Source organism: Moschus berezovskii, chromosome 4, assembly GCF_049115385.1.
Source record: "Moschus berezovskii isolate FMDL1 chromosome 4, NW_MosBer_1.0, whole genome shotgun sequence".
In the NCBI taxonomy this organism is placed as follows: Eukaryota; Metazoa; Chordata; class Mammalia; order Artiodactyla; family Moschidae; genus Moschus; species Moschus berezovskii.
Window position 1 is genome coordinate 52,800,310 of NC_142463.1, and position 22,652 is coordinate 52,822,961.

The 22,652-nt window shown below is 39.3% G+C and overlaps 2 protein-coding genes and 3 non-coding genes across 7 annotated transcripts in view; all 5 read left to right on the forward strand.

The window, feature by feature from the left end:
• Positions 1-398: 398 nt before the first annotated feature.
• Positions 399-8,213, forward strand: RABGGTB (Rab geranylgeranyltransferase subunit beta). Of its 3 annotated transcripts, none has more exons than XM_055402891.2 (9): positions 399-439; positions 1,434-1,541; positions 2,157-2,354; positions 3,474-3,579; positions 4,389-4,441; positions 4,523-4,633; positions 5,306-5,431; positions 7,207-7,360; positions 7,919-8,213. In XM_055402891.2, the coding sequence occupies exons 1-9, from the start codon at positions 437-439 to the stop codon at positions 8,053-8,055; spliced, it is 996 nt and encodes a 331-aa protein (XP_055258866.1). In that variant the 5' UTR covers positions 399-436; the 3' UTR covers positions 8,056-8,213. The 3 variants fall into 3 exon arrangements, with proteins under 3 accessions (XP_055258866.1, XP_088691521.1, XP_055258865.1); XM_088835395.1 differs by lacking the exon at positions 399-439 and adding an exon at positions 446-708; XM_055402890.2 differs by lacking the exon at positions 399-439 and adding an exon at positions 476-497.
• LOC148778046 (small nucleolar RNA SNORD45) lies at positions 1,187-1,265 on the forward strand. The gene has a single exon (XR_016037352.1). It is a non-coding gene; the product is annotated as a small nucleolar RNA SNORD45 (small nucleolar RNA).
• Positions 1,798-1,880, forward strand: LOC129541885 (small nucleolar RNA SNORD45). The gene has a single exon (XR_008682938.1). It is a non-coding gene; the product is annotated as a small nucleolar RNA SNORD45 (small nucleolar RNA).
• LOC129541886 (small nucleolar RNA SNORD45) lies at positions 2,481-2,551 on the forward strand. The gene has a single exon (XR_008682939.1). It is a non-coding gene; the product is annotated as a small nucleolar RNA SNORD45 (small nucleolar RNA).
• Positions 8,214-8,363: 150 nt separating the features above from the next.
• The window catches only part of MSH4 (mutS homolog 4), a 99,689-nt gene continuing 85,400 nt past the window's right edge, over positions 8,364-22,652 (forward strand). Inside the window, exon 1 of the mRNA XM_055402888.2 lies at positions 8,364-10,716. Within this exon, the coding sequence (XP_055258863.2) occupies positions 10,479-10,716 (238 nt within the window). The 5' untranslated portion in view covers positions 8,364-10,478. The remainder of the gene's footprint in view (positions 10,717-22,652) is intronic.

Here is a 22,652-nt window from a genome sequence, read left to right on the forward strand (position 1 = left end):
GACAATATACAGCCGTGACGGACTCCTTTTCCTCTTTGGAACCAGTCTGTTGTTCCATGTCCAGTTCTAACTTTTGTTTCCTGACCTGCATACAGGTCAGGAAGGTCAAGGAGATGGTATTCCCATCTCCTTCAGAATATTCCACAGTTTATTGTGTAGTATTTCGCGAAGCCCTAAATATCACTTAAGACTGTCTTAAAACTGCGAGATAATGAGAAGAGAAAATTGGCGACAGAGAGTTTCGGCGCAGGCAGCGAGGACAGCTATGAGCACTGCGTGGGGGTCCTAGGGCAGCCGCGGAACCGCTGCTTCCTTCAGGCGAGAACGGTGGTCAGCTATGTCGGGGCGGAGAGGGGGCCTTAGGAGCGCTTCTGCGCAGGCGCTTGCCTCTTAAGTCCGCCCGGTAACGAGCTAAGTTCTCTTTTTGCTCTCCGTCATGGTGAGTGTGGACGTCCTTTATATTGCTGCCTAGATGTGTCCGTAGGAGAATGGATAGGGTAATATTTAAGCTCTTCAGTCACTACTGGGTTGTTTTCTTAGTGTTGCAGAGTGATTGGGTTAAGACACAGGCCTTGGAATGTATTTTGAGGGCTCATAGACAATGTGAAGTGTTACTCAGCGTTTTCTGCTGATCCCGCGGGTGCAGCTGCGGCCGGACTTCCTGCTATCGGGCGGGACTCAGGGTCCTCCCGCCCCCGACAAAAGCCGGTTAGTTCTTACCTGTACAGCCGTGTGTAGATAGTTCGAAATCTTTATAATTGTTAAAGGTATGGTATCGTTCTAGTAAGTTTTAATGGGATATGAAGGAAATTAAGTACTTCATTCTTATTGGTAGTGATCTTGAACTACTTAAATGTAGCCTCAGTCACAACGATGTAGCTGAGAAATGTGCCGAACTAGAGCAACAACGGTCATCATCCGGGGGCTTGTTGCAAATGCAGAAACCTAAGACTAAAGCCGGAAAAGATTTATTAGCGTGGTAAATAACTTGGCGGGCATGTAAGGTGCCTTGGAATCTGAGTTTTTAAGATTAATGAAATCTCTCTAAAGAACTCAACTGCAAATTATGGGACAGATAGGTTTTTATTCAATGCTTTAGCTTGCTTTCTGCCACGTGTAAACAGTAAGGTGAAAATTTTGATAGTCTGTTTTACTTTTCAGCCGAGGTGAGGACGGTAGTTTTTTGGGTCGATGATGAGCTGGCATGTATTCTGAATCTAAAGTTGATTATTACTACTTTAGCTCTAGAATTACTCTGAGACCTGGAGAACACCTGAAAGTTTATGGAAGCTTTAGTTCTTTTTAATCAGCTACTTTTAAACTTGATAGCTTCTATATGGCAATATGAAATAACAGTTTATATGTATATTGAAATGTATGCTCTGGGGTCAAACATTAAAAGATAAAACTATGAAATCTCTTGTGTGTGAAAGGGTACACCGCAGAAGGATGTTATCATTAAGTCAGATGCACCTGACACCCTGTTACTGGAGAAGCATGCAGATTATATTGCTTCCTATGGCTCAAAGAAAGATGATTACGTATGTATACTTTTGTGTTGAAAAGTTTTTTTAAACGTGTCAAATCATTTGGTTTGTGTTTCGTAAAAATGGTTTCCAACTCCTGCAAAGCAGGGACTGATGTCTGTGGTTGAGCAGCCATGGGAGTTAACCTTGATTCTTACCAATACTTAATGTAGAGGCTTTGGCACAGTAGATTACCTTCCTGCCCAGATATGTAAGAATTTTGAGGTGGCCAGTAGATTTCTATTTTTGTAGCTGAGCTGATACTTTTCAAGGTCAATGATGTGTTGGCATGTATTACCTGAGTTTGTGGTGATGTGTAATAACACTTAAGCTCTAGAATTACGCTGAGACCTTGAAAAAGTTTTACCTTGAAGAATGTTCCCAGTTTTCGTCTCTGGGAACCGTAGGAAAAACTGAATTAAACAGTTTAATTAGAAGTAAATATTTTCCTCTATAGTATAGAAAGAGCTGAATTATTTACCATGTTGGGAAACATCTGTTAATAATGAATTCCCGTAAATAATCTGCAGCTATGGAGTTGTTAGAGCCATATAACAGTATGGGTTTTTAGCTCATCTTTAAACTGACATCAGTTCATACTGACACATTAAAGTAATTTCTGTGTTTTAGGAATATTGCATGTCTGAATATTTGAGAATGAGTGGCATCTATTGGGGTCTGACCGTAATGGATCTCATGGGACAACTACATCGCATGAATAGAGAAGAAATTCTGACGTTTATTAAGTCTTGTCAACACGAGTGTGGTGGAATAAGTGCTAGTATTGGACATGATCCTCATCTTTTGTATACTCTTAGTGCTGTTCAGGTAAATACTAGTGAAAATTAAGCAGTCTTGGTAGTGTATTCTCTTACCTGAGTAAGATAATTGAAAATAGGGATCAGTATCTATGTAAAAAGTTTTCCATATCTTTTCAATGCTGTTTCAAAGCAAGGTCAATGATGTGATGGCATGTATTAGCTGAATCCAAAGTTGATGTAAATTCTAAAATCCACTGAGACCTTGGACAGTAAAATGTTTATCTTACATATATGTAAATATCTGAAAGTCACTAAGTGGAAGATTTTTTTTTTTTTTGAGCAAGAAAAATTCCTTTGGTGTTAAGGCACTGAAATCTGATTTATTTATTGTACAGCATGACCTGCCCTATCCCAATAGATTTGTACCCTATCCCAATAGAGAACATGTAAGTCTTACCTGATGATACAAAACATTTTTTAAAGCAGGTAGTATTATTCTAAAGATTTGTCACGTGGAACTTATTCAGAGAACAGTGCATAGCATAATGGATTATATAAACTGCTCGAAGCCTGTGTACAATATGTGTAGAAGCCTCCTTCATTCAGCTTTTTTTGTATTGGTCAGACTTCCTGCATGGCATTTGCTTTCTTACATGGCTTGACCATTTCCTCCCTTTAGTTTCATCTTCTCTTCTAATTTCTGGAAATGCCAACTACCTGTGGTTCTCTGCCATTTCACGACTTTGCTCTTTACTGTGGAGTTGACTTTAAACATTAAAAAAAGTTTTTTTTTGGCCTCTCTCTGGCTTGTGGGATCTTAGTTCCCTGACCAGAGATTGAACTGGGGTCAAGGCAGTGAAAGTACTGAATTCTAACTGCTGAACCACCAGGGATGTCCGTCTGGAGTTAGCTTTGATTTTGGTATTTGTGAAGATTCACAAATAAGGGTTTAAAGTCTGTATAAGTTTCATAAATGAGTCTCAGTGTTAACAATGGTTAAAGACTTGTTGGTAATACCTATAATTTTACTCCATAATAGAATTGCATAGTTGAGAAAAGTTTTCAAGGTGCATAGACAAAAGGACATGGCATGCTTGACAACTTAGAAGGTAGTTGAGAAGAACATCATTAGAACAAACTGACCAGTGGCGAGGTATCTACTTACCATGGTTTGTTTCTGTTACAGATACTTACTCTGTATGATAGTATTAATGTTATTGACATAAATAAAGTTGTGGAATATGTTCAGAGTCTACAGAAAGAAGATGGTTCTTTTGCTGGAGATATTTGGGGTAATGTCACTTTAATCCATGGCACCTAGAATACCGATATAAAAATGTTTTGCTTTGGTGTTTATTACAGTAATAAGCTTGGTTGCAGATTTTAAAGTATAATGAATGGGGGTTTTGCTAATAGTTTATAAGGAGATTGTAAGTTTTTCATTTTTTCAGGTCCCACTAAGCAGCTGGTCTAACTGGAGTTAATGGTCTGCTGGAAGTTCCAGCATGCACTGTGCTAGTTATAGCAGCATACAGGAGTACTGGAACAGAGAGGGCAAGTCTAAAAGATAAGGTAGGTGAAACTTTTTTCCCCAGTATTTGGTGGCTTTGTAAAGTTTTTTAAAAACTTAACTGGCAAGGGGAAAATAATTTTTTAAAAAACTTTACAAAATTACTGAATATTTGAGTGGGGGGAGGGAGTAGTATTTTACTTGATAAATCTAGATAATCTCTGCTTTAGGGCTGAATACAGTGCAGGCCGGAGAGACCAGCTGCTTCATGGGATGTGAAAATCTACTTTTATATAATAGGGTAAGTTTATTATCATTCTTAGACCTTAACTAATTATCTTTCTGGGCGCTCTGTAAGCAATTAGTTGACAGTACTTTTGAGCCATTTTCTAGTACTTAGTTTCCTTATAAGTAAAGTAAGTGAATATACACTTCAGATGTAGTTTTCCTCCTGGACAGTCAAAGTACATGTTAGGCCTGAACTTCTGGAAATATAACTATGGTAGTTGTACAGAGGTTTTTAGTTAACTTTATGTAATATGATTAGAAGCCTCTGATAATACATAATGCTTTGGTTTGCTTTATTTTTAGGAGAAATTGATACAAGATTCTCTTTTTGTGCGGTGGCAACTTTGGCACTATTGGTGAGTTTCAAAAGTTGTATTGGAAATTATTAACTTTTGATGATTATTCTGGAACTTAATAGGCATGTTTTCTGTTTACAGGGGAAGTTGGATGCTATTAATGTGGAAAAGGCAATCGAATTTGTTTTATCATGTATGAACTTTGATGGTGGATTTGGTTGCAGACCAGGTTCTGAATCCCATGCTGGGCAGGTAATTCATTAATCCAGATTAAAATATAGTGTCAGTTTTGAAGGGATAACCGGTGTAACTGGAAAATAGCAAGTTAATTTGACTGAATGTAGAAAGTAAGAATTGCTTAATTGCTGCTTGAGGAAGGCATTTTTATAGTTGCTGACTTTGAGTCCCCTGTTGGTGAAATCCTCTGGCCCAGATAAACATAAGTAGTTTTGTAATTACCAGAAATATATTTTGATTTTCCATTAGTTTTTATGTGTGTGTTAGTCACTCAGTTATGTCCAACTTTTGGGGACCTCATGGACTATAGCCCCCCAGGCTCCTCTGTCCATGGAATTCTCCAGGCAAGAAGACTAGAGTGGGTTGCCATTCTCTCTTTAATTTTAAGTAAGCAGATAAAAAACATTCTGTATCTCCCTATCCTGAACACCTGTATATGTAAACGATTGTCAAACAGTTTGCTCTTAGCCATGAAAAAATGGTAGTAGTAGTCTTTCATTGCAGAATTGGATCCTAGTAGTATGCTTCAGATTTGTTCAAATAACTGTGATGTTTATGTTTGTGATTTTTACTGTCAGCAAATTTTTAGATAGGAAATGGAGCTTTAATAATTAAAGTAGGTTTTTTTTAATCAGTGTTACTGTTGAGAAACTATTATACACATGTACTTTATGTCTGTAATTTTAGATCTATTGTTGCACAGGATTCTTGGCTATTACTAGTCAGTTGCACCAAGTAAATTCTGATTTACTCGGTTGGTGGCTTTGTGAACGACAGCTTCCATCAGGAGGACTCAATGGAAGGCCAGAGAAGGTATTGTTTCTTAAGATTAATCTTTAAATTTTATAAACTTGAGTGAGGACTGCTTTTTTGCCTTTTGTTTTGTGATATTGCTCTTATAAATTGATCATGAGCTTTTTTACTTTACTATAGTATTTTGCAAAATTTAGTTGTACTTTCTAAAAATGCTCGTGGCAAAAGTAAAACAAGAGTTGAAATGCCTATTAATCCTCATGTCCATTTAAAAGACAGTCGTGACAAGATTGTCTGGTACTTTTTGATTTTCTTTGACAAATACTCTGGGCTTTAAAATGTGTTTGTATTCATAGTATAAGTTCTTAAAATTTATACTTATTTACAGAATTCCTTCTGAAGGAATTCTTCAGAATTTTATTTATAAAAACCCTTCTGAAGGCCTTGTATTTCTCAGCTACATGAAACTTTCTTCTTTACTATACCGGGGAGTCACAGTCGTGCATTATACATATCTGGGAATCAAAGGCCACTATTAACACTTGGATCTTGTCCAGAAATCTCCATGCTCACTTACAGATGGGAAAGGATAATGGATTTGCCGAAAGAAAGATTTCTTTTTAAAAACTGGATTACAACATTTTCATTTAAAATCTTTATTTTTAAAGAAAAACTCAATTCTGTTTAGCTCTCAACATACTCTAAATTGGGTCTGTAAAACCAGATAGTAAATATTTTTACCTTTGCCCTATGGGCTTGTTGCAACTACAGTGCTGCCCTGAAGAACATTGTTGCCACAGACAATAAAAAATGAATGGGTGTGGTTGTATTCCATTAAAATTACTAATGGACAAGTATGAATTTCATAATGGTTTTCCTTTCACAATACTGTTTTTAAAAATCATTTACAAATACTAAAAGCTGTTCTTCAGTTTGGGCCCTTGAGCTAAAATATGATAAAGCATAGTGATGCTTTTATTCTGGGTCATTGTAGATATTTTTATGTAATTTTGCTTGCTTGTTTCTTCTGAATAAGTTTAAAAACCACAAGTGGTACCTATTTAAGATCCATTGAAAAATCTGGGCAACTTTTCAATAATTAGGGAATGGGTGAGGGTGGGGATAGCACTTAACAATCTAGGACAGCTTTTAATGTTGTGGATCACCCTGGGATCTAGTTGAAGTTCAGTGTAAGGTGGGGTTTTCTGCATTTAAGTTATGATTTGAGGAGCAAGGGTGATTTTATTCTTTTAAGCCAAGTTGTATACCTTCCTGGACAGCACTTACTGAAAATGCTGCCCATGGCAGTGGAATATATATTGCCATAGTTCTTACAAGCCTTACTACCAGTTTCTTGGAAAAGGAACTGATGTAGGCATTCATTTCATATAGAAATTAAGGTGGATAGATGGTTATTAGTGAATACTGAAACTGAAACACTTAGCATGGTTTTCTGTGGGATCAAGAATCTGCCTGCGATGTAGGCAGCACAGGAGACGTGGGTTCATTCCCTGGCTCAGGAAGATCCCCTAGAGAAGGAAATGGCAATCCACTCCAGAATTCTTTGCCTGAAAATTTCCATGGACAGAGGACCCTGGCGGGCTACAGTTCATGGGGTTGCAAAGAGTCAGACATGACTGAGCATGCCTGTACTCATATTCTAGTTCTGTGGAATGAACCATTTGATCTCTTTTCCAATGATTATCTTTTAATTCTAAGCAATTTTTGGATTTCAGTGTTTCAAACACTGCATTGTCAATATATCCCTTGATTCCCCTCCCACCCCAGGTATTGAGAAAATACATTTGTGGCAACTTGTGGCTTTTTCCTTCTAGTTACCAGATGTATGCTATTCATGGTGGGTGTTGGCTTCCCTAAAGATAATTGGAAGGCTTCATTGGATTGATAGAGAAAAACTCCGCAGTTTCATCCTAGCATGTCAAGATGAAGAAACAGGAGGATTTGCAGATAGGCCAGGAGATATGGCAAGTATATTTATGACTGTTAACGTAACAGTTAAAATTTTCAGTGTTGTTCTGTTTTACTCTTAAGATTCTAAGGGGATTTTTAAATTTTAATTTTTAAAACTAGGAATTGGTGGGGAACAGATAGTATTTGCAAGTGTTGCTTTGAAAGGATGCTTTTAAAATGTCAATTAAAAGTGTACTAAGGTGCTTTTCTGGTGGCTCAGATGGTAAAGATGAGACCCAGGTTCAGTCACAGTATTCTTGCCTGGAGAATTCCGTGGACAGGAGCCTGGCAGGCTCCATGGGGTCACAGAGATTCGAACGTGGCTGAGTGACTAACACACACAAAAGGGTGTATGAAAGATCTGAAACACATTTACAGTACTTATTCCTAAGAAATGAGTGTGTGTGCCAAGTCCTCTGTTTAAAAAACGCAGTTTGAAACCATTATTTCAGAAAATTTTAAGATAATATTTAAATACAGAGTGCAATGGGCTCCAGTATAATCATTGTTCAAAAGCAGGGTTTTAGAAGTTTTCATTTTGTAATATTCTATAAATTCTTATTTTTTAATAGGTAGATCCTTTTCATACTCTGTTTGGAATTGCTGGATTGTCACTTTTGGGAGAAGAGCAGATTAAACCTGTTAGCCCTGTTTTTTGCATGCCTGAAGAAGTACTTCGGAGAGTGAATGTTCAGCCTGAACTAGTGAGCTAGATTAGATCCCTTGATGGAGAAGTTGGTTAATATAGTTTTGATTGTGTTTTAACATTTCAGTAGTTGAAGTGCTTAACAAACTTAATGACTACCGTGTTAATATTTTGTACATGAATTGTGTTAATTTTAATAAATTATATAATTATACATATTGTAAATTAAGATCTTTATTGTATCTTTCCTTCTGGAATGCTGTTGTTACTCTGATTTTTTTTGTTTATGCTTCAGTGTATTTGTTTTCTTGTATGTCTTCATAACAGCAACTTTGAACTCTCTAGCTGATGAAGTCTTGTGTTCTGATTTTCCTGGGTACTCCCTTGATATGTTACATATACTATAGTTAATGTAAATTGGTCTTTGTCAGTGAGAACATTACTGATAAAGAATTGATGAACCACATAGGAATTAAAAGATGAAATAAAAATAAATGGCTGAAATTTGGGAATATTTCATGCTTGTGGTTAATGAGTTGGGTACAGAGTGGGTTAGGTAAATGATGAGAATTCACTAAGATGAGGATTGCAATCTGGAATACACTTTACTCACTTTTTAATATTTTATGTCAGAATGCCGAGGGATTGTTGGCATTTTTTTTCCTGCCCAGTAAGGAAATACAAGCTGATACTCGCCACAGTGTTCTTGTATAACCTGTGTTTTCACAAAGTTCAGACCACACTAACCTTTGTGTTCTTGAGTGAGCGTTTTTCTTGATGGAAGTTTGCTGAAGCAAGTTTGCAATAATAACCCTAAGGGTAAAGAATTTTACATGTGAATAGTGATGATTTCTCTTAACACATTGAACAATGTCTGCTTTTATGTTATTGAAATGTCTGGCATTGTTTTTTGACAGTTCACTAAGTTTGGGTTGAATTACCAGTGTTTCTGAAAGTTTGGAAGTAATTGGATGGAACACAATTTTAATTAAGTGGTATCATTGGCAGTTTTGGGTATTGCAGTCATTGCATGTGGGTGACTGCAGTGGTTTCATATTCTGTATCTGATTTCACAACTGAATGAATTCAGTAATGGACATCTAATGGTACCTAGAGTATTTTCTCAATCCTGGTTTCTCTACCATGTTGAATTACTGTTGCTGTATTCAAGAGAATCATGGCATCTGGTCCTATCACATCATGGCAAATAGATAGGGAAACAGACACTTTTTGGGCTCCAAAATCACCACAGATGGTGACTGCAGTCATGAAATTAAAAGACGCTTACTCCTTGGAAGGAAAGTTATGACCAACGTAGACAGCATATTAAAAAGCAGAGACATTACTTTGCCAACAAAGGTCTGTCTAGCCAAAGCTATGGTTTTTCCAGTAGTCACGTATGGATGTGAGAGTTTGACGATAAAGCTGAGCACCAAAGAATAGATGCTTTTGAACTGTGGTGCTGGAGAAGACTTGAGATTCCCTTGGACTGCAAGGAGATCAGTCCTGAGTGTTCATTGGAAGGACTGATGCTGAAGCTGAAACTTTGGCCCCCTGACGCAAAGAACTGACTCGTTTGAGAGAGCCTGATGCTGGGAAAGACAAGGCAGGAGGAGACGGGGACGACAGAGGATGAGATGGCTGGATGGCATCACCGACTCAATGGACACGAGTTTGAGTAAACTCTGGGAGTTGGTGATGGACAGGGAGGGCTGGCATGCCGCAGTCCATGGGGTTGCCAAGAGTCGGACACGACTGAGAGTGAACTGAACCGAGAAATACTAATACAGAATGTCCTGTGATAAGGGAAATAAGGTGCAGTGGGAATAAGGAGACTCCCAAGTTGTATTTGGAGGAAGAACTTGCAACATACTCCAGTATTCTTGAAACTTCCATGGAGGGAGGACCCTGGCAGGCTACAGTCCATGGGGTCACAAATAGCATGGGGTCACGACTGAGCACGAACACACACACAAATTGGATTGATGGCCCTGAATTCCATTTAGTTGAGGGGGTCTACCTGGCATTATGAAAGTTAGTTGCTCAGTCGTCACCGACTCGGCTCCTCTGCCCATAGGGTTTTCCAGGCAAGAATACTGGAGTGGGTTGCCATTCCCTTCTCCAGGGGATCTTCTTGACCCAGGAATTGAATCCAGGTCTCCTGCACTGCAGGCGATTCTTTAGCATTTGAGCCAGAGAAGAGATTAAGCTTGACCAAATTCTGCAGCAGTTGACGGGACCGGAACACCTGAGTACATTCTCCAGTGCTGTCTTTAAGTCATTTTAACAAAGTAAGCATTTAATTACCTGTGGGCTCAGTCCTGCGCAACTTTCTGCGACTCCATGGGCTGCGGTGTATTGGGGATAAAGGTGGGTGGGCGTGCTAAACTGGGGCTCTGCGCCTGCGCACTGCGACTCTGCGCGCCGCGCTCTCGTATTTTCCCGGCGTCGCTCTGTCGCACAGCAGAGTTGCTCTGAGCGTCTGTGAGGATGCTGCGGCCTGACATATCACCAACGTTTCCTTCTGTCCCTGCGGCTTCCCACTGCTCACCAGAGGCTCGGTCCCAGGGTCCCCGTTACAATTTCGGACTCCAGGAGTCTCCTCTGAGCCGCCCTTCAGCCCAAGCCGCCTCTGCGTCTTCCCCACCAGGCACCTCTGGAGCGGCGGGTGACAGGAGCGGCAGCAGCAGTCTACCTGAGCGCCCGCCCAGCGCCCTGCCGCCTCAAGGCAAGGAGTTGTGTGAACTTCTGGAGGTTCGGGGAACCGTGGTCTCTGGTTACCACAGAAGTTTCAGTTGGTGTCTGTTTGGAATTTGGAAATGGGATGTCTACGAATTGAGTGGGTTTGAGTGATTTAAGGGCTGGACTCTTCCTCACGTAGGTTTTCTTAGAAGGCCGTGATGGCGGATGGCTCAGTTCTGAGGCGGGCTGTGTTCATATCCGGGGTAATGTGCCTCCACCCGCGCCCCGTGACAGATGAATGAATCTGTGCACGAGTTTAGTTATTGGAGTGGTAAACCTCTTGACTCCTGAACTTAAGCCTCCAACCCCTTCTAGGGTATCTTGAAAACAGATAAGCTTTGAGAACAGACCAGATTTAACATTTTCTCTAATTGAGATGCATAATACATTTAGTGTGAAAAATGTCCTTTTAGAGAGTATTCAACTCGTTTATTTTATAGTCAGTGACTCCATGACAAAACCGCCACCTTTTGCCCACACAGCATTGCCACTCACTGGTAAGGTTCAGTTCAGTTCAGTTCAGTTCAGTCGCTCAGTCGTGTCCGACTCTCCGCGACCCCATGAATCACAGCACGCCAGGCCTCCCTGTCCATCACCAACTCCCGGAGTACACTCAAACTCATGTCCACAGAGTCGGTGATGCCATCCAGCCATCTCATTCTCCGTCGTCCCCTTCTTCTCCCGCCCCCAACCTTTCCCAGCATCAGAGTCTTTTCCAGTGAGTCAACTCGTCTCATGAGGTGGCCAAAGTATTGGAGTTTCAGCTTTAGCATCAGTCCCTCCAATGAACATCCAGGATTGATCTCCTTTAGAATGGACTGGTTGGATCTCCTTGCAGTATAAGGGACTCTCAAGAGTCTTCTCCAACACCACAGTTCAAAAGCATCGATTCTTCGGCGATCAGCTTTCTTCACAGTCCAACTCTCACATCCATACATGACCACGGGAAAAACCATTGCCTTGACTAGACGGACCTTGGTCGGCAAAGTAATGTCTCTGCTTTTTAATATACTATCAAGGTTGGTCATAACTTTCCTTCCAAGGAGCAAGTGTCTTTTAATTTCATGGCTGCAATCAGCATCTGCAGTGATTTTGGAGCCCCAAAAAACAAAGTCTGACACTGTTTCCACTGTTTTTCCATCTATTTCCCATGAAGTGATGGGACCAGATGCCATGATCTTTGTTTTCTGAATGTTGAGCTTCAAGCCAACCTTTTCACTCTCCTCTTTCACTTTCATCAAGAGGCTTTTGAGTTCCTCTTCACTTTCTGCCATAAGGGTAGTGTCATCTGCATATCTGAGGTTATTGTAACAAGTGCCAAATCCAGTGGTCACTTCTCAGTTCATCTTATGTAAACTTCCCACTGTGTTTAATGTTCTTCACCAGTCTTGACTTGAACTGTCTTAATTTGATTTCCTTGATTCCACTCTTCCCTGTTTTTCGCCTACCTTCCGTAGAACTATGCTTACTTTTGTTGGTTTACAAATTATTGGCTTGTCCTTAGAGGTTTTTTCCTAGGCTACTTCTATCTGATTGTGATTATCACCACAGCCCAGATCTCATCTTTGCCCCTAGATTCCTGTTTCAGACTGTCTTCTGAAGCTTCTAGTAAGGAACCAGTGGACATCTTCAGACTCACTATACGGTTGATTGAATTCATCTCTCTGCAGCTCCTCAACCTGTTTCTTTTATCTCGATCATTGGGTTTTTAAAATCTTTAGGAGACTTCAATGATTCAGGTATTCCCTCACTCATAACATCCAAAGTTAACAAGTTCTAAATTTATCTTTTAAATAATTCTGTTCTTTTATCTGTGCCATTACAGGCCCTTTAATTTTATGTCTGAATTATTGCCTTAAACTCCTAATGCTCCTTTCTTCTAAGCTTATGTACAGTGTCACTAGAGTTATATGGAAAATGAAAATCTTATGTCCCTTGGTACTTCAACCAGTGACTATTTGCAGGTAAAAAATTGTACTCTTTAGTAGGATATCCAAGTCCACTTGGGATATGTTTTCAGTCTTTGCAGTCTTATATCTCATAATTTAATAATTACCCTACTTTCTAACTTAATTGACCTACTTGCACTTCCTTCAAGGCAACATACATGTTTATCAGTATAATCCCCTTCTTCATGAAATATTCTGTCACCTATTTATTTTCAACAATAATAACATTCACTAATTAATGAGTGCCTCTTTTTTCTAGCTTCTTACTTAGCATGTTGTATCTTTGATCCTTAGAGTAAATCTGTAAGATAGATTTTTCTTTTGTCCCAATTTAAGAGGGAGCCAAGACCCAAACTGATGAAATAGTTACCTTAGGTGCTCAGTGCATGCTCAGTTGCGTTTGACTCTTTCCGACCCCATGGACTGTAGTCTGCCAAGCTCCTTTGTCCATGGATTTCCTAGGCAGGAATACTGGAGTTCATTGCCATTTCCTGCTCCCTGGGTCAGGATCAGGAGATCTTCCTGACCCAGGGTTTGAACCTTTGTCTTCCATATCTGCATTTTAGATTCTTTACCACCTAGCCACCGGGAAGCTGAGTTATCTTAGGAGCCGAGGATAATAATATTCTGTGCTCTCAAAGAACTTATGGTTCAGTAGGGAAGACAGACTTAAAAATCTATAAACAAACTTTTAAAAGACAATTATTTTTGAGTTATTTATAGATATTGTGCTTAGTAGCTTCAGTCATATCAGACCCTCTGCAGTCCTTTGGACCATAGCCTGACAGGCTCCTCTGTCCACAGGATTCTCCAGGCAAGAATACTGAAGTGGGTTACCATTTCCTTCTCCATACAGATATTGAGATATTTAATAAGTAGGGGAACAAAGTAACTAAAGAAATTTTGCCGAGGAAATTCAACTTGAGGTAGTGTTGAAGAAGAAGTTATGTCAACTAAAGGGAGAGAGGAGAAAAAAAACTGGAGAAGAGACTTTTCTTTCTCTCTTAAGAAATAAAGATATAACCCTGTATACGAGACAGCAAAAGAGACACAGATGTATAGAACAGTCTTTGGGACTCTGTGGGAGAGGGTGAGGGTGGGATGGTTTGGGAGAATGGCATTGAAACATGTATATTATCATATGTGAAACGAATCGCCAGTTCAGGGTTGATGCATGTTACAGGATGCTCGGGGCTGGTATGCGGGGATGACCCAGAGGGAGGATAAGGGGAGGAGGGAGGTGGGAGGGGGGTTCGGGAGGGGGAACTCATGTACACCCGGGGCGGATTCATGTCAATGTATGGCAAAACCAACCAATATAATATTGTAAAATAATTAGCCTCCAATAAAATAAAAATTTTTTTAAAAATAAAAAAAGAAAAATATGTGCAAAGGCACAGAATTATGATATAGCATGTTGTGTTTGTAGACTACAAATAATTTCATTTGGTAGAGCAGTAGGGTGATCTATTTTGTTTCTTCCTGATATAAACTTGGAGTACTTGCATGTGTTAATCTGGGAGGCAGATATTTAATCTGGGAGGAAGATAGGTTTTTTTGCCGTGCCAAAAACATCTCTGGCTTTGGTGATTGGAATAATTAGTACTTTTTCCTGATAAGTAGAATTTTGTAGGAGAAGCAACTTTTAGAGGGAAAAGTGATGAATTCTTCTGTGGACATGTTGAGTGTGAAGAACCTTTGGGGTATCCATACATTCATATTGAGGCAATTGAATATATGAATCTAGGTCTAAGAAAGAAGCCTGAGAGAGATACAAATTTGAGGCCAGAGGGGAGAAGGTAAAGAAAATATAGGAAAATAGAGGTGAAGGAAATTGGAGAAAAACTAGGAGAAGTAGGTTTAAGAAGGGGATTAGAGTCTGAAAGTAACATGAGAACAAGAAGCAGCCCTGTTTGTCTCCAGTCTCTAGTAACCATCTCGTTCCTTAGCTCCTTTAAGCCTAAGGTTAGTAACAGAGCATACTTTGTCTTGATTCAACACATTTCTTTATGATGATATTCTGTCTACCCCTTTGTAAATATTCTCTTTATCAAACACTCTTCAAATTATCCTAGTTTGAAAGTGTTATCTTTCTGGAAACTATACAAAAATGTTAGATTTTATCCTATGGTGGATATGGGAGACACTGAGAAATTGTCAGAAAGGGAGACATGGTGAAATTTCTTTTTCAGAAAGATCAGTAGTGATGGATGTGAAGAACTGATTAGAGAGGCATCACATTGAAGGCAAGGAGAATAATTTAAAGACTTGAAAAAGGCCTGAAGAAGACATGTGCTTAAAATGGGCCAGATAGGAGTGAAGATGGAGAGAAATTTTAGTGAGATATCTATCTATATAATTAGATTTGGTTACTGATTGGGTGTTTGGATTCATGAAAAAGGGAGTTAAGAGTGACTTCTAAGTTTATGACTTGTATGAAAAGGTGCAAGATGATGTAGTTGACCAACTGGTAGTAAAGAAAGGATAAATTCTGAGAAAAAGTTAATGAGCTAATTCACTTTTAGATATTTAGTAGTTCTGGGGAAATACCTAACGGTTTGTATCCAAAAAGTAGTTTGGATATTTATATCCAAAAATATAGGGATCTAGAGCCACCATATCTGTTAGAACTCTCTGTGATAATAGATATATTCTATATCTGTGCTAATATAGTAGCCATTAGACAAGTTTGGGTTTTGTGCATTTTAAATGTGGCTAGTGTGATTGAAGAACCGAATTTTAATTTTTATTTAATTTAAATAGCCACATGTGGCAAGAAGCTCCTATACTGAGCAATGCAGCTATAGACCTAAGAATGGTTTTTGCATTTTTAAAGGGTTGGAAAAGTAAAAGAAGAAATTCATATTATAGTATCAAGAACTAAATATCAGAATATTCACTGGAACGACTGATACTGAAGCTCCAATACTTTGGCCACCTGATGTGAAGAACTGACCCTGGAAAAAGACCCTGATGCTGAGAAAGATTGAGGGCAAAAGAAGGGGGCTACAGAGCATGAGATGGACATGAATTTGAGCAAATTCCAGGAGATACTGAAGGACAGGGAACCCTGGTGTGCTACAGTCCATGGGGTTGCAAGGACTTGGACATGACTGAGTGGCTAGATACCAACAAATCCAGAATTAAAGTTTCATTGAAATACAGTCACTTACTTATTGTCTGTGATTGTTTCCTGTGATAATGTCAGAACTGAGTAATGGTAATAGACAGTATGACCCACAAAGCCAAATATATTTAACATCTGGCTCATTATTTTAAAACTTGCCACCCTATACTTCACAATGTTAGAGAGGAATTAGGGCTCTATATGGAGGTTTGAGAGTTGCCAGGAAATAGACATTAATAAAAGCCAAAATAATAGATGAGATATTCAGAGGAAATGTATAATTTTTATTTGAGAGAGAAAGTAAAAAAGTTTGGAACCATTGGAAGCCAACAGTTAAGAGGCAGAGAGAGGAAAAAGAACCTGGCAACGGAAACTAAAAAGAAGTAGTTTAAGGAGACTCAAGATAGAGAGTTGTTATGGAAATCAAGGAGGAGAGGCCAAAAGAAACCCAGGATTTTTTTTTAAGAACTCCTAATTTAACTTAAAATCTTTTGCACAGCAAAGGAAACTATACAGAGATGAAAAGATAACCCTCAGAGTGGGAGAAAATAATTGCAAATGAAGCAACTGACAAAAGATTAATTTACAAAATATATAAACATTTCAATATCAGAAAAACAAAGAACCCAATCAAAAAATGGGCAGAAGACCTAAACAGACATTTCTCCAAAGAAGACGTACAGATGGCCAATAAACACATGAAAAGATGTTCAACATCACTTATTACTAGAGAAAGGCAAATCAAAACTGCAATGAGGTATCACCTCATACCAATTAGAATGTCCATCTTCAACAAATCTATAAACAATAAATGCTGGAGAGGATGTGCTTGAGAAAAAGGAATCTTCCTGCACTGTTGTTAGGAATGTAAATTGATACAGCCACTATGGAGAACAGTATGGAGATTCCTTAAAATCTAGAAATAAAGCTACCATATGACCTAGCAATCCCATTACTAGGCACGCACCCTGAGAAAACCACAATTCCAGTGTTCACTGTTACACTGTTTACAGTGGCCTGCACATGGAAGCAACCTAGATGTCCATCAACAGATGAATGGATAAAGAAGATGTGGTACATGCCGGGCTGTGCTTAGTCGCTCAGTTGTGTCTGACTCTTTGTGACCCCATGGACTGTAGCCCACTAGGCTTCTCTGTCCATGGGGTTTCTCCAGACAAGAATACTGGAGTGGGTAGCTTATCCCTTCTCCATGGACTCTTCCTGACCCAGGAATCGAACCAGGGTCTCCTGCACCGCAGGTGGATTCTTTACCAGCTGAGCTATTAAGGAAGCCCATAGTATATGTATATGTATATGTATATGTATATGTATATGTATATGTATATGTATATATATATATATATACACACACACACAATGAAATATTACTCAGCCATAAAAAGAACAAATTTGAGTCAGTTCTAGTGAGGTGGATCAACCTAGAGCCTGTTATAGAGTGAAGTAAGTCAGAAAGAGAAAAACAAATACTGTATATTAATGCATATATTTGGAATCTATTAATAGAAAAATAGATATTTTCTGGAACTCTCTTGCTTTCTCCAGATCCAGCGGATATTGGCTATTTGATCTCTGGTGCCTCTGCCTTTTCTAAAACCTGCTTGAACATCTGGGAGTTCACGGTTCACATATTGCTGAAGCCTGGCTTGGAGAATTTTGAGCATGACTTTACTAGTGTGTGAGATGAGTGCAATTGTGCGGTAGTTTGAGCATTCTTTGGCATTGCCTTTCTTTGGGATTGGAATGAAGACTGAGCTTTTCCAGTCCTGTGGCCACTGCTGAGTTTTCCAAATTTGCTGGCATATTGAGTGCAGCACTTTCACAGCATCATCTTTCAAGATTTGAAATAGCTCAACTGGAATTCCATCACCTCCACTAGCTTTGTTCGTAGTGATGCTTTCTAAGGCCTGCTTGACTTCACATTCCAAGATGTTTGGCTCTAGGTCAGTGATCACATTATCGTGATTATCTTGGTCGTGAAGATCTTTTTTGTACAGTTCTTCTGTGTATTCTTGCCACCTCTTCTTAATATCTTCTGCTTCTCTTAGGTCCATACCATTTCTGTCCTTTATCGAGCCCATCTTTGCATGAAATGTTCCCTTGGAATCTCTAATTTTCTTGAAGAGATCTCTTGTTTTTCCTATTCTGTTGTTTTCCTCTATTTCTTTGCATTGATTGCTGAGGAAGACTTTCTTATCTTTCCTTGCTATTCTTTGGAACTCTGCATTCAGATGCTTATATCTTTCCTTTTCTCCTTTGCTTTTCGCTTCTCTTCTTTTCACAGCTATTTGTAAGGCCTCCTCAGACAGCCATTTTGCTTTTTTGCATTTCTTTTCCATGGGGATGGTCTTGGCCCTTGTCTCCTGTACAGTGTCACGAAACTCCGTCCAGAGTTCATCAGGCACTCTATCTATCATATCTAGTCCCTTAAATCTATTTCTCACTTGCACTGTATAATCATAAGGGATTTGATTTAGGTCATATCTGAATGGTCTAGTGGTTTTCCCTACTTTGACTATTCCAAAGCCTTTGACTGTGTGGATCACAATAAACTGTGGAACATTCTGAAAGAGATGGGAATACCAAACCACCTGACCTGCCTCTTGAGGAACCTGTATGCAGGGCAGGAAGCAACAGTCAGAATTGTACATGGAACAACAGACTGGTTCCAAATAGGAAAAGGAGTACGTCAAGGTTGTATATTGTCACCCTGCTTATTTAACTTCTATGCAGAGTACATCATGAGGAACACTGGGCTGGAAGAAGCACAAGCTGGAATCAAGATTGCTGGGAGAAATATCAATAACCTCAGATATGCAGATGACACTACCCTTATGGCAGAAAGTGCAGAGGAACTCAAAAGCCTCTTGATGAAAGTGAAAGAGGAGATTGAAAAGGTTGGCTTGAAGCTCAACATTCAGAAAACAAAGATCATGGCATCTGGTCCCATCACTTCATGGGAAATAGATGGGGAAACAGTGGAAACAGTGTCAGACTTTAATTTTTTGGGCTCCAAAATCACTGTGGATGCTGATTGCAGCCATGAAATTAAAAGACGCTTACTCCTTGGAAGGAAAGTTATGACCAACCTTGATAGTATATTAAAAAGCAGAGACATTACTTTGCCAACCAAGGTCCATCTAGTCAAGGCTATTGTTTTTCCAATGGTCATGTATGGTTGTGAGAGTTGGACTGTGAAGAAAGCTGATCGCCGAAGAATTGATGCTTTTGAACTGTGGTGCTGGAGAAGACTCTTGAGAGTCCCTTGGACTGCAAGGAGATCCAACCAGTCCATTCTAAAGGAGATCAATCCTGGATGTTCATTGGAAGGACTGATACTAAAGCTGAAACTCCAATACTTTGGCCACCTCATGTGATGAGTTAACTCACTGGAAAAGAGTCTGATGCTGGGAAGGATTGGGGGCGGGAAGAGAAGGGGACAACAGAGAATGAGATGGCTGGCTGGCATCACCGACTTGATGGACATGAGTTTGAGTGAACTCCAGGAGTTGGTGATGGACAGGGAGGCCTGGCGTGCTGTGATTCATGGGGTCGCAAAGAGTCGGACACGACTGAGCAACTGAACTGAACTGAACTGAATAGGAAAATAGTAATGATGAGCCTATCTGCAGGGAATGAATGGAGATGCAGATGTAGAGAATGAATTTGTGGACACAGAAGGGGAAGGATATGGAGGACAAATTGAGAAATTAGCATTTATGTGTATACTTTTATCATATGTAAAATAGATAGCTAGTGGGAAGCTGCTGTATAACACAGGGATCCTGGCTTGGCCCTCTGTAACAGTGGCTGACTTTATTTTTTGGGGCTCCAAAAGCAATGCCGATGGTGATTGCAGCAATGAAATTAAAAGATGCTTACTCCTTGGAAGGAAAGTTATGACCAACCTAAACAGCATATTAAAAAGCTGAGACACTACTTTGTCCACAAAGGTCCATCTAGTCAAGGCTATGGTTTTTCTAGTAGTCATGTATGGATGTGAGAGTTGGACTATAAAGAAAGCTGAGCGCCAAAGAATTGATGCTTTTGAACTGTGGTGTTGGAGAAGACTTTTGAGAGTCCCTTAGACTGCAAGGAGATCCAACCAGTCCATCCTAAAGGAAATCAGTGCTGGGTGTTCATTGGAAGGACTGATGTTGAAGCTGAAACTCCAGTATTTTGGCCACCTGATGCGAAGAGCTGACTCATTTGAAAAGACCCTGATGTTGGGAAAGATTGAAGGTAGTAGGAGAAGGGGACGACAGAGGATGAGATGGTTAGATGGCATCATTGACTCAATGGACATGAGTTTGAGTGAACTCTGGGAGTTGGTGATGGAGAGGGAGGCATGGTGTGCTATTGTTCATGGGGTAACAAAGAGTCGGACACAATTGAGTAACTGAACTGAACTGAACGACCTAGAGGAGTGCGATGGGAAAGAAGAGGAAAGCTCTCGAAATAGGGGATATATATTTATCACTATATATATATATAATGATGGCTGATTCGAGTTGTAAGGTAAAAACCAACTCAACTTTGTAGAGCAATTATCCTCCAATTAAAAAACATACACTTATTGGAATCCCTGGTGGCCCACTATGCAGTGGATAGGAATCTGCCTGCAACAGTCCCTCCCTCTTCCTGGACGATTCCACAAGCAGAGGAGCAGCTAAGCCCATGTGTTACAGTTACAGAGCCTGAGCTCTAGAGGCCGTGCACCATAACTACTGAGCCTGTGTGCCTAGAGCCAGTGCATCACAAAAAGAGAAGCCACTACAGTGAGAAGCCCATACATTGCCAAAAAGAGTAGCCCCTGTTCTAGTAGCCCCTGCTTGCTGGAACTAAAGAAAGCCCGCGCAAAGCAACAAAGACCTCACACATGCATAAATAAATAAAAATGAACTTAAAAAAAATAATGTCTATGTGCCCACAGCATTGTAAATCAACTATATGTCAAATGAAAAAAAAAACACAAAAAACCTATGTGCCTAGACACTGTGCTGGACTGTTTATGTACATTCTGTCATATTTTATGACAACCCTATAAAAAAAGTATCTTCATATTAACAAATTGATAAAAACCATATGATAATCTCAATAGATGCAGAAAAAGCCTTTGACAAAATTCAGCACCCAATTATGATTAAAACTCTTCAAAAAATGGGCATAGAAGGAACCTACCTCACATAGTAAAGGCCAAATATGATAAGCCTATGGAAAACATTATTCTCAATAGTGAAAAGTTGAAAGCATTCCCCCTAAGATCAGGAATAAGCCAAGGGTGTCCACTTTCTCCACTACAATTCAACATAGTTCTGGAAGTCCTAGATACAGCAATCAGAGAAGAAAAAGAAAGAAAAGGAATCCAGATTGGAAAAGAAGAAGTAAAGCTCTTACTCTTTGCAGATGACATGATCCTGTACATAGAAAACCCTAAAGATAGTATCAGAAAATTACTCGAGCTAATCAGTGAAATATAGCAAAGTTGCAGGATACAAAATCAATACACAGAAATCACTTGCATTTCTGTATTATAGCAATGAAAAATCAGAGAAATTAAGGAATTAACCCCATTCACCTTTGCAACAAAAAGAATTAAATATGTAGGAATAAACTTACCTAAGGAGACAAAAGAACTGTACACAGAAAATTATAAGACACTAATGAAAGAAATCAAAGACAACATAAACAGATGGAGATTTATTCTGTGTTCCTGGGTAGGAAGAATGTATATTGTGAAAATGGCTATACTACCAAATGCAATCTACAGATTCAGTGCAATCCCTATCAAATTACCAATGGCATTTTTCACAGAACTAGAACAAAACATTTCACAATTCATATGGAAACACAAAAGACCCTGAATAGCCAAAACAGTCCTGAGAAAGAAGAATGGAGCTTGAAGAATCAACCTTCCTGACTTCAGATTATACTACGAAGCCACAATCATCAAGACAGTCTGGTACTGGCACAAAAGCAGAAGTATAGACCAATGGAACAAGATAGAAAGCCCTGAAATAAACCCATGCACCTATGAGTACCTTATTTTTGACAAAGGAGGCAAGAATATACAATGGGGCAAAGACAGCCTTTTCAAAAAATGGCGCGGAAAAAACTGGACAGCTACATGGAAAAGAATGAAATTAGAACACTTCCTAACAGCAAATCCAAAGATAAACTCAAAATGGATTAAAGGCCTAAATGTAAGACCAGAAACTATAAAACTCTAAGAGAAAAACACAGGCAGAATACTCGATGATGTAAATCAAAGCAAGATCCTCTATGACCCACCTCCTAGAGTAATGTAAATAAAAACAAAAGCAAATAAGTGGGACCTGATTAAACTTAAAAGCTTTTGCACAGCAAAGGAAAGTATAAGCAAGGTGAAAAGACAACCCTCAGAATGGGAGAAGATAATAGCAAATGAAACAACTGACAGAGGATTAATTTCCAAAATATACAAGTAGCTCATCCAACTCAACTAGAAAAACAACCCAATCAAAAAGTGGGAAAAAGACATTTCTCCAAAGAAGACATACAGATGGCTAACAAACACATGAAAAGATGCTCAACATTGCTTATTATTAGAGAAATGCAAATCAAAACTAAAATTGGTCTTAATGGCCATCATCAAAAAGTCTACAAACAAATTCTGAGAGGGTGTAGAGAAAAGGGAACGCTCTTGCACTGTTGGTGGGAATGTAAATTGATACAGCCACTATGGAAGATGGTATGGAGAGTCCTTAGAAAACAAGGAATAAAAGCACCGTATGACCCAGCAATCCCACTCCTAGGCATATACCCTGTTCAGTTCAGTTCAGTTCAGTC

What these genes read in the sequence shown, in the direction of transcription:
- RABGGTB (XM_055402890.2), top strand. An exon ending in GCTCAAAGAAAGATGATTAC is followed by an intron (nt 1,542 to 2,156) that starts GTATGTATACTT and finishes TCTGTGTTTTAG; the next exon opens with GAATATTGCATGTCTGAATA. An exon ending in ATACTCTTAGTGCTGTTCAG is followed by an intron (nt 2,355 to 3,473) that starts GTAAATACTAGT and finishes TTTCTGTTACAG; the next exon opens with ATACTTACTCTGTATGATAG.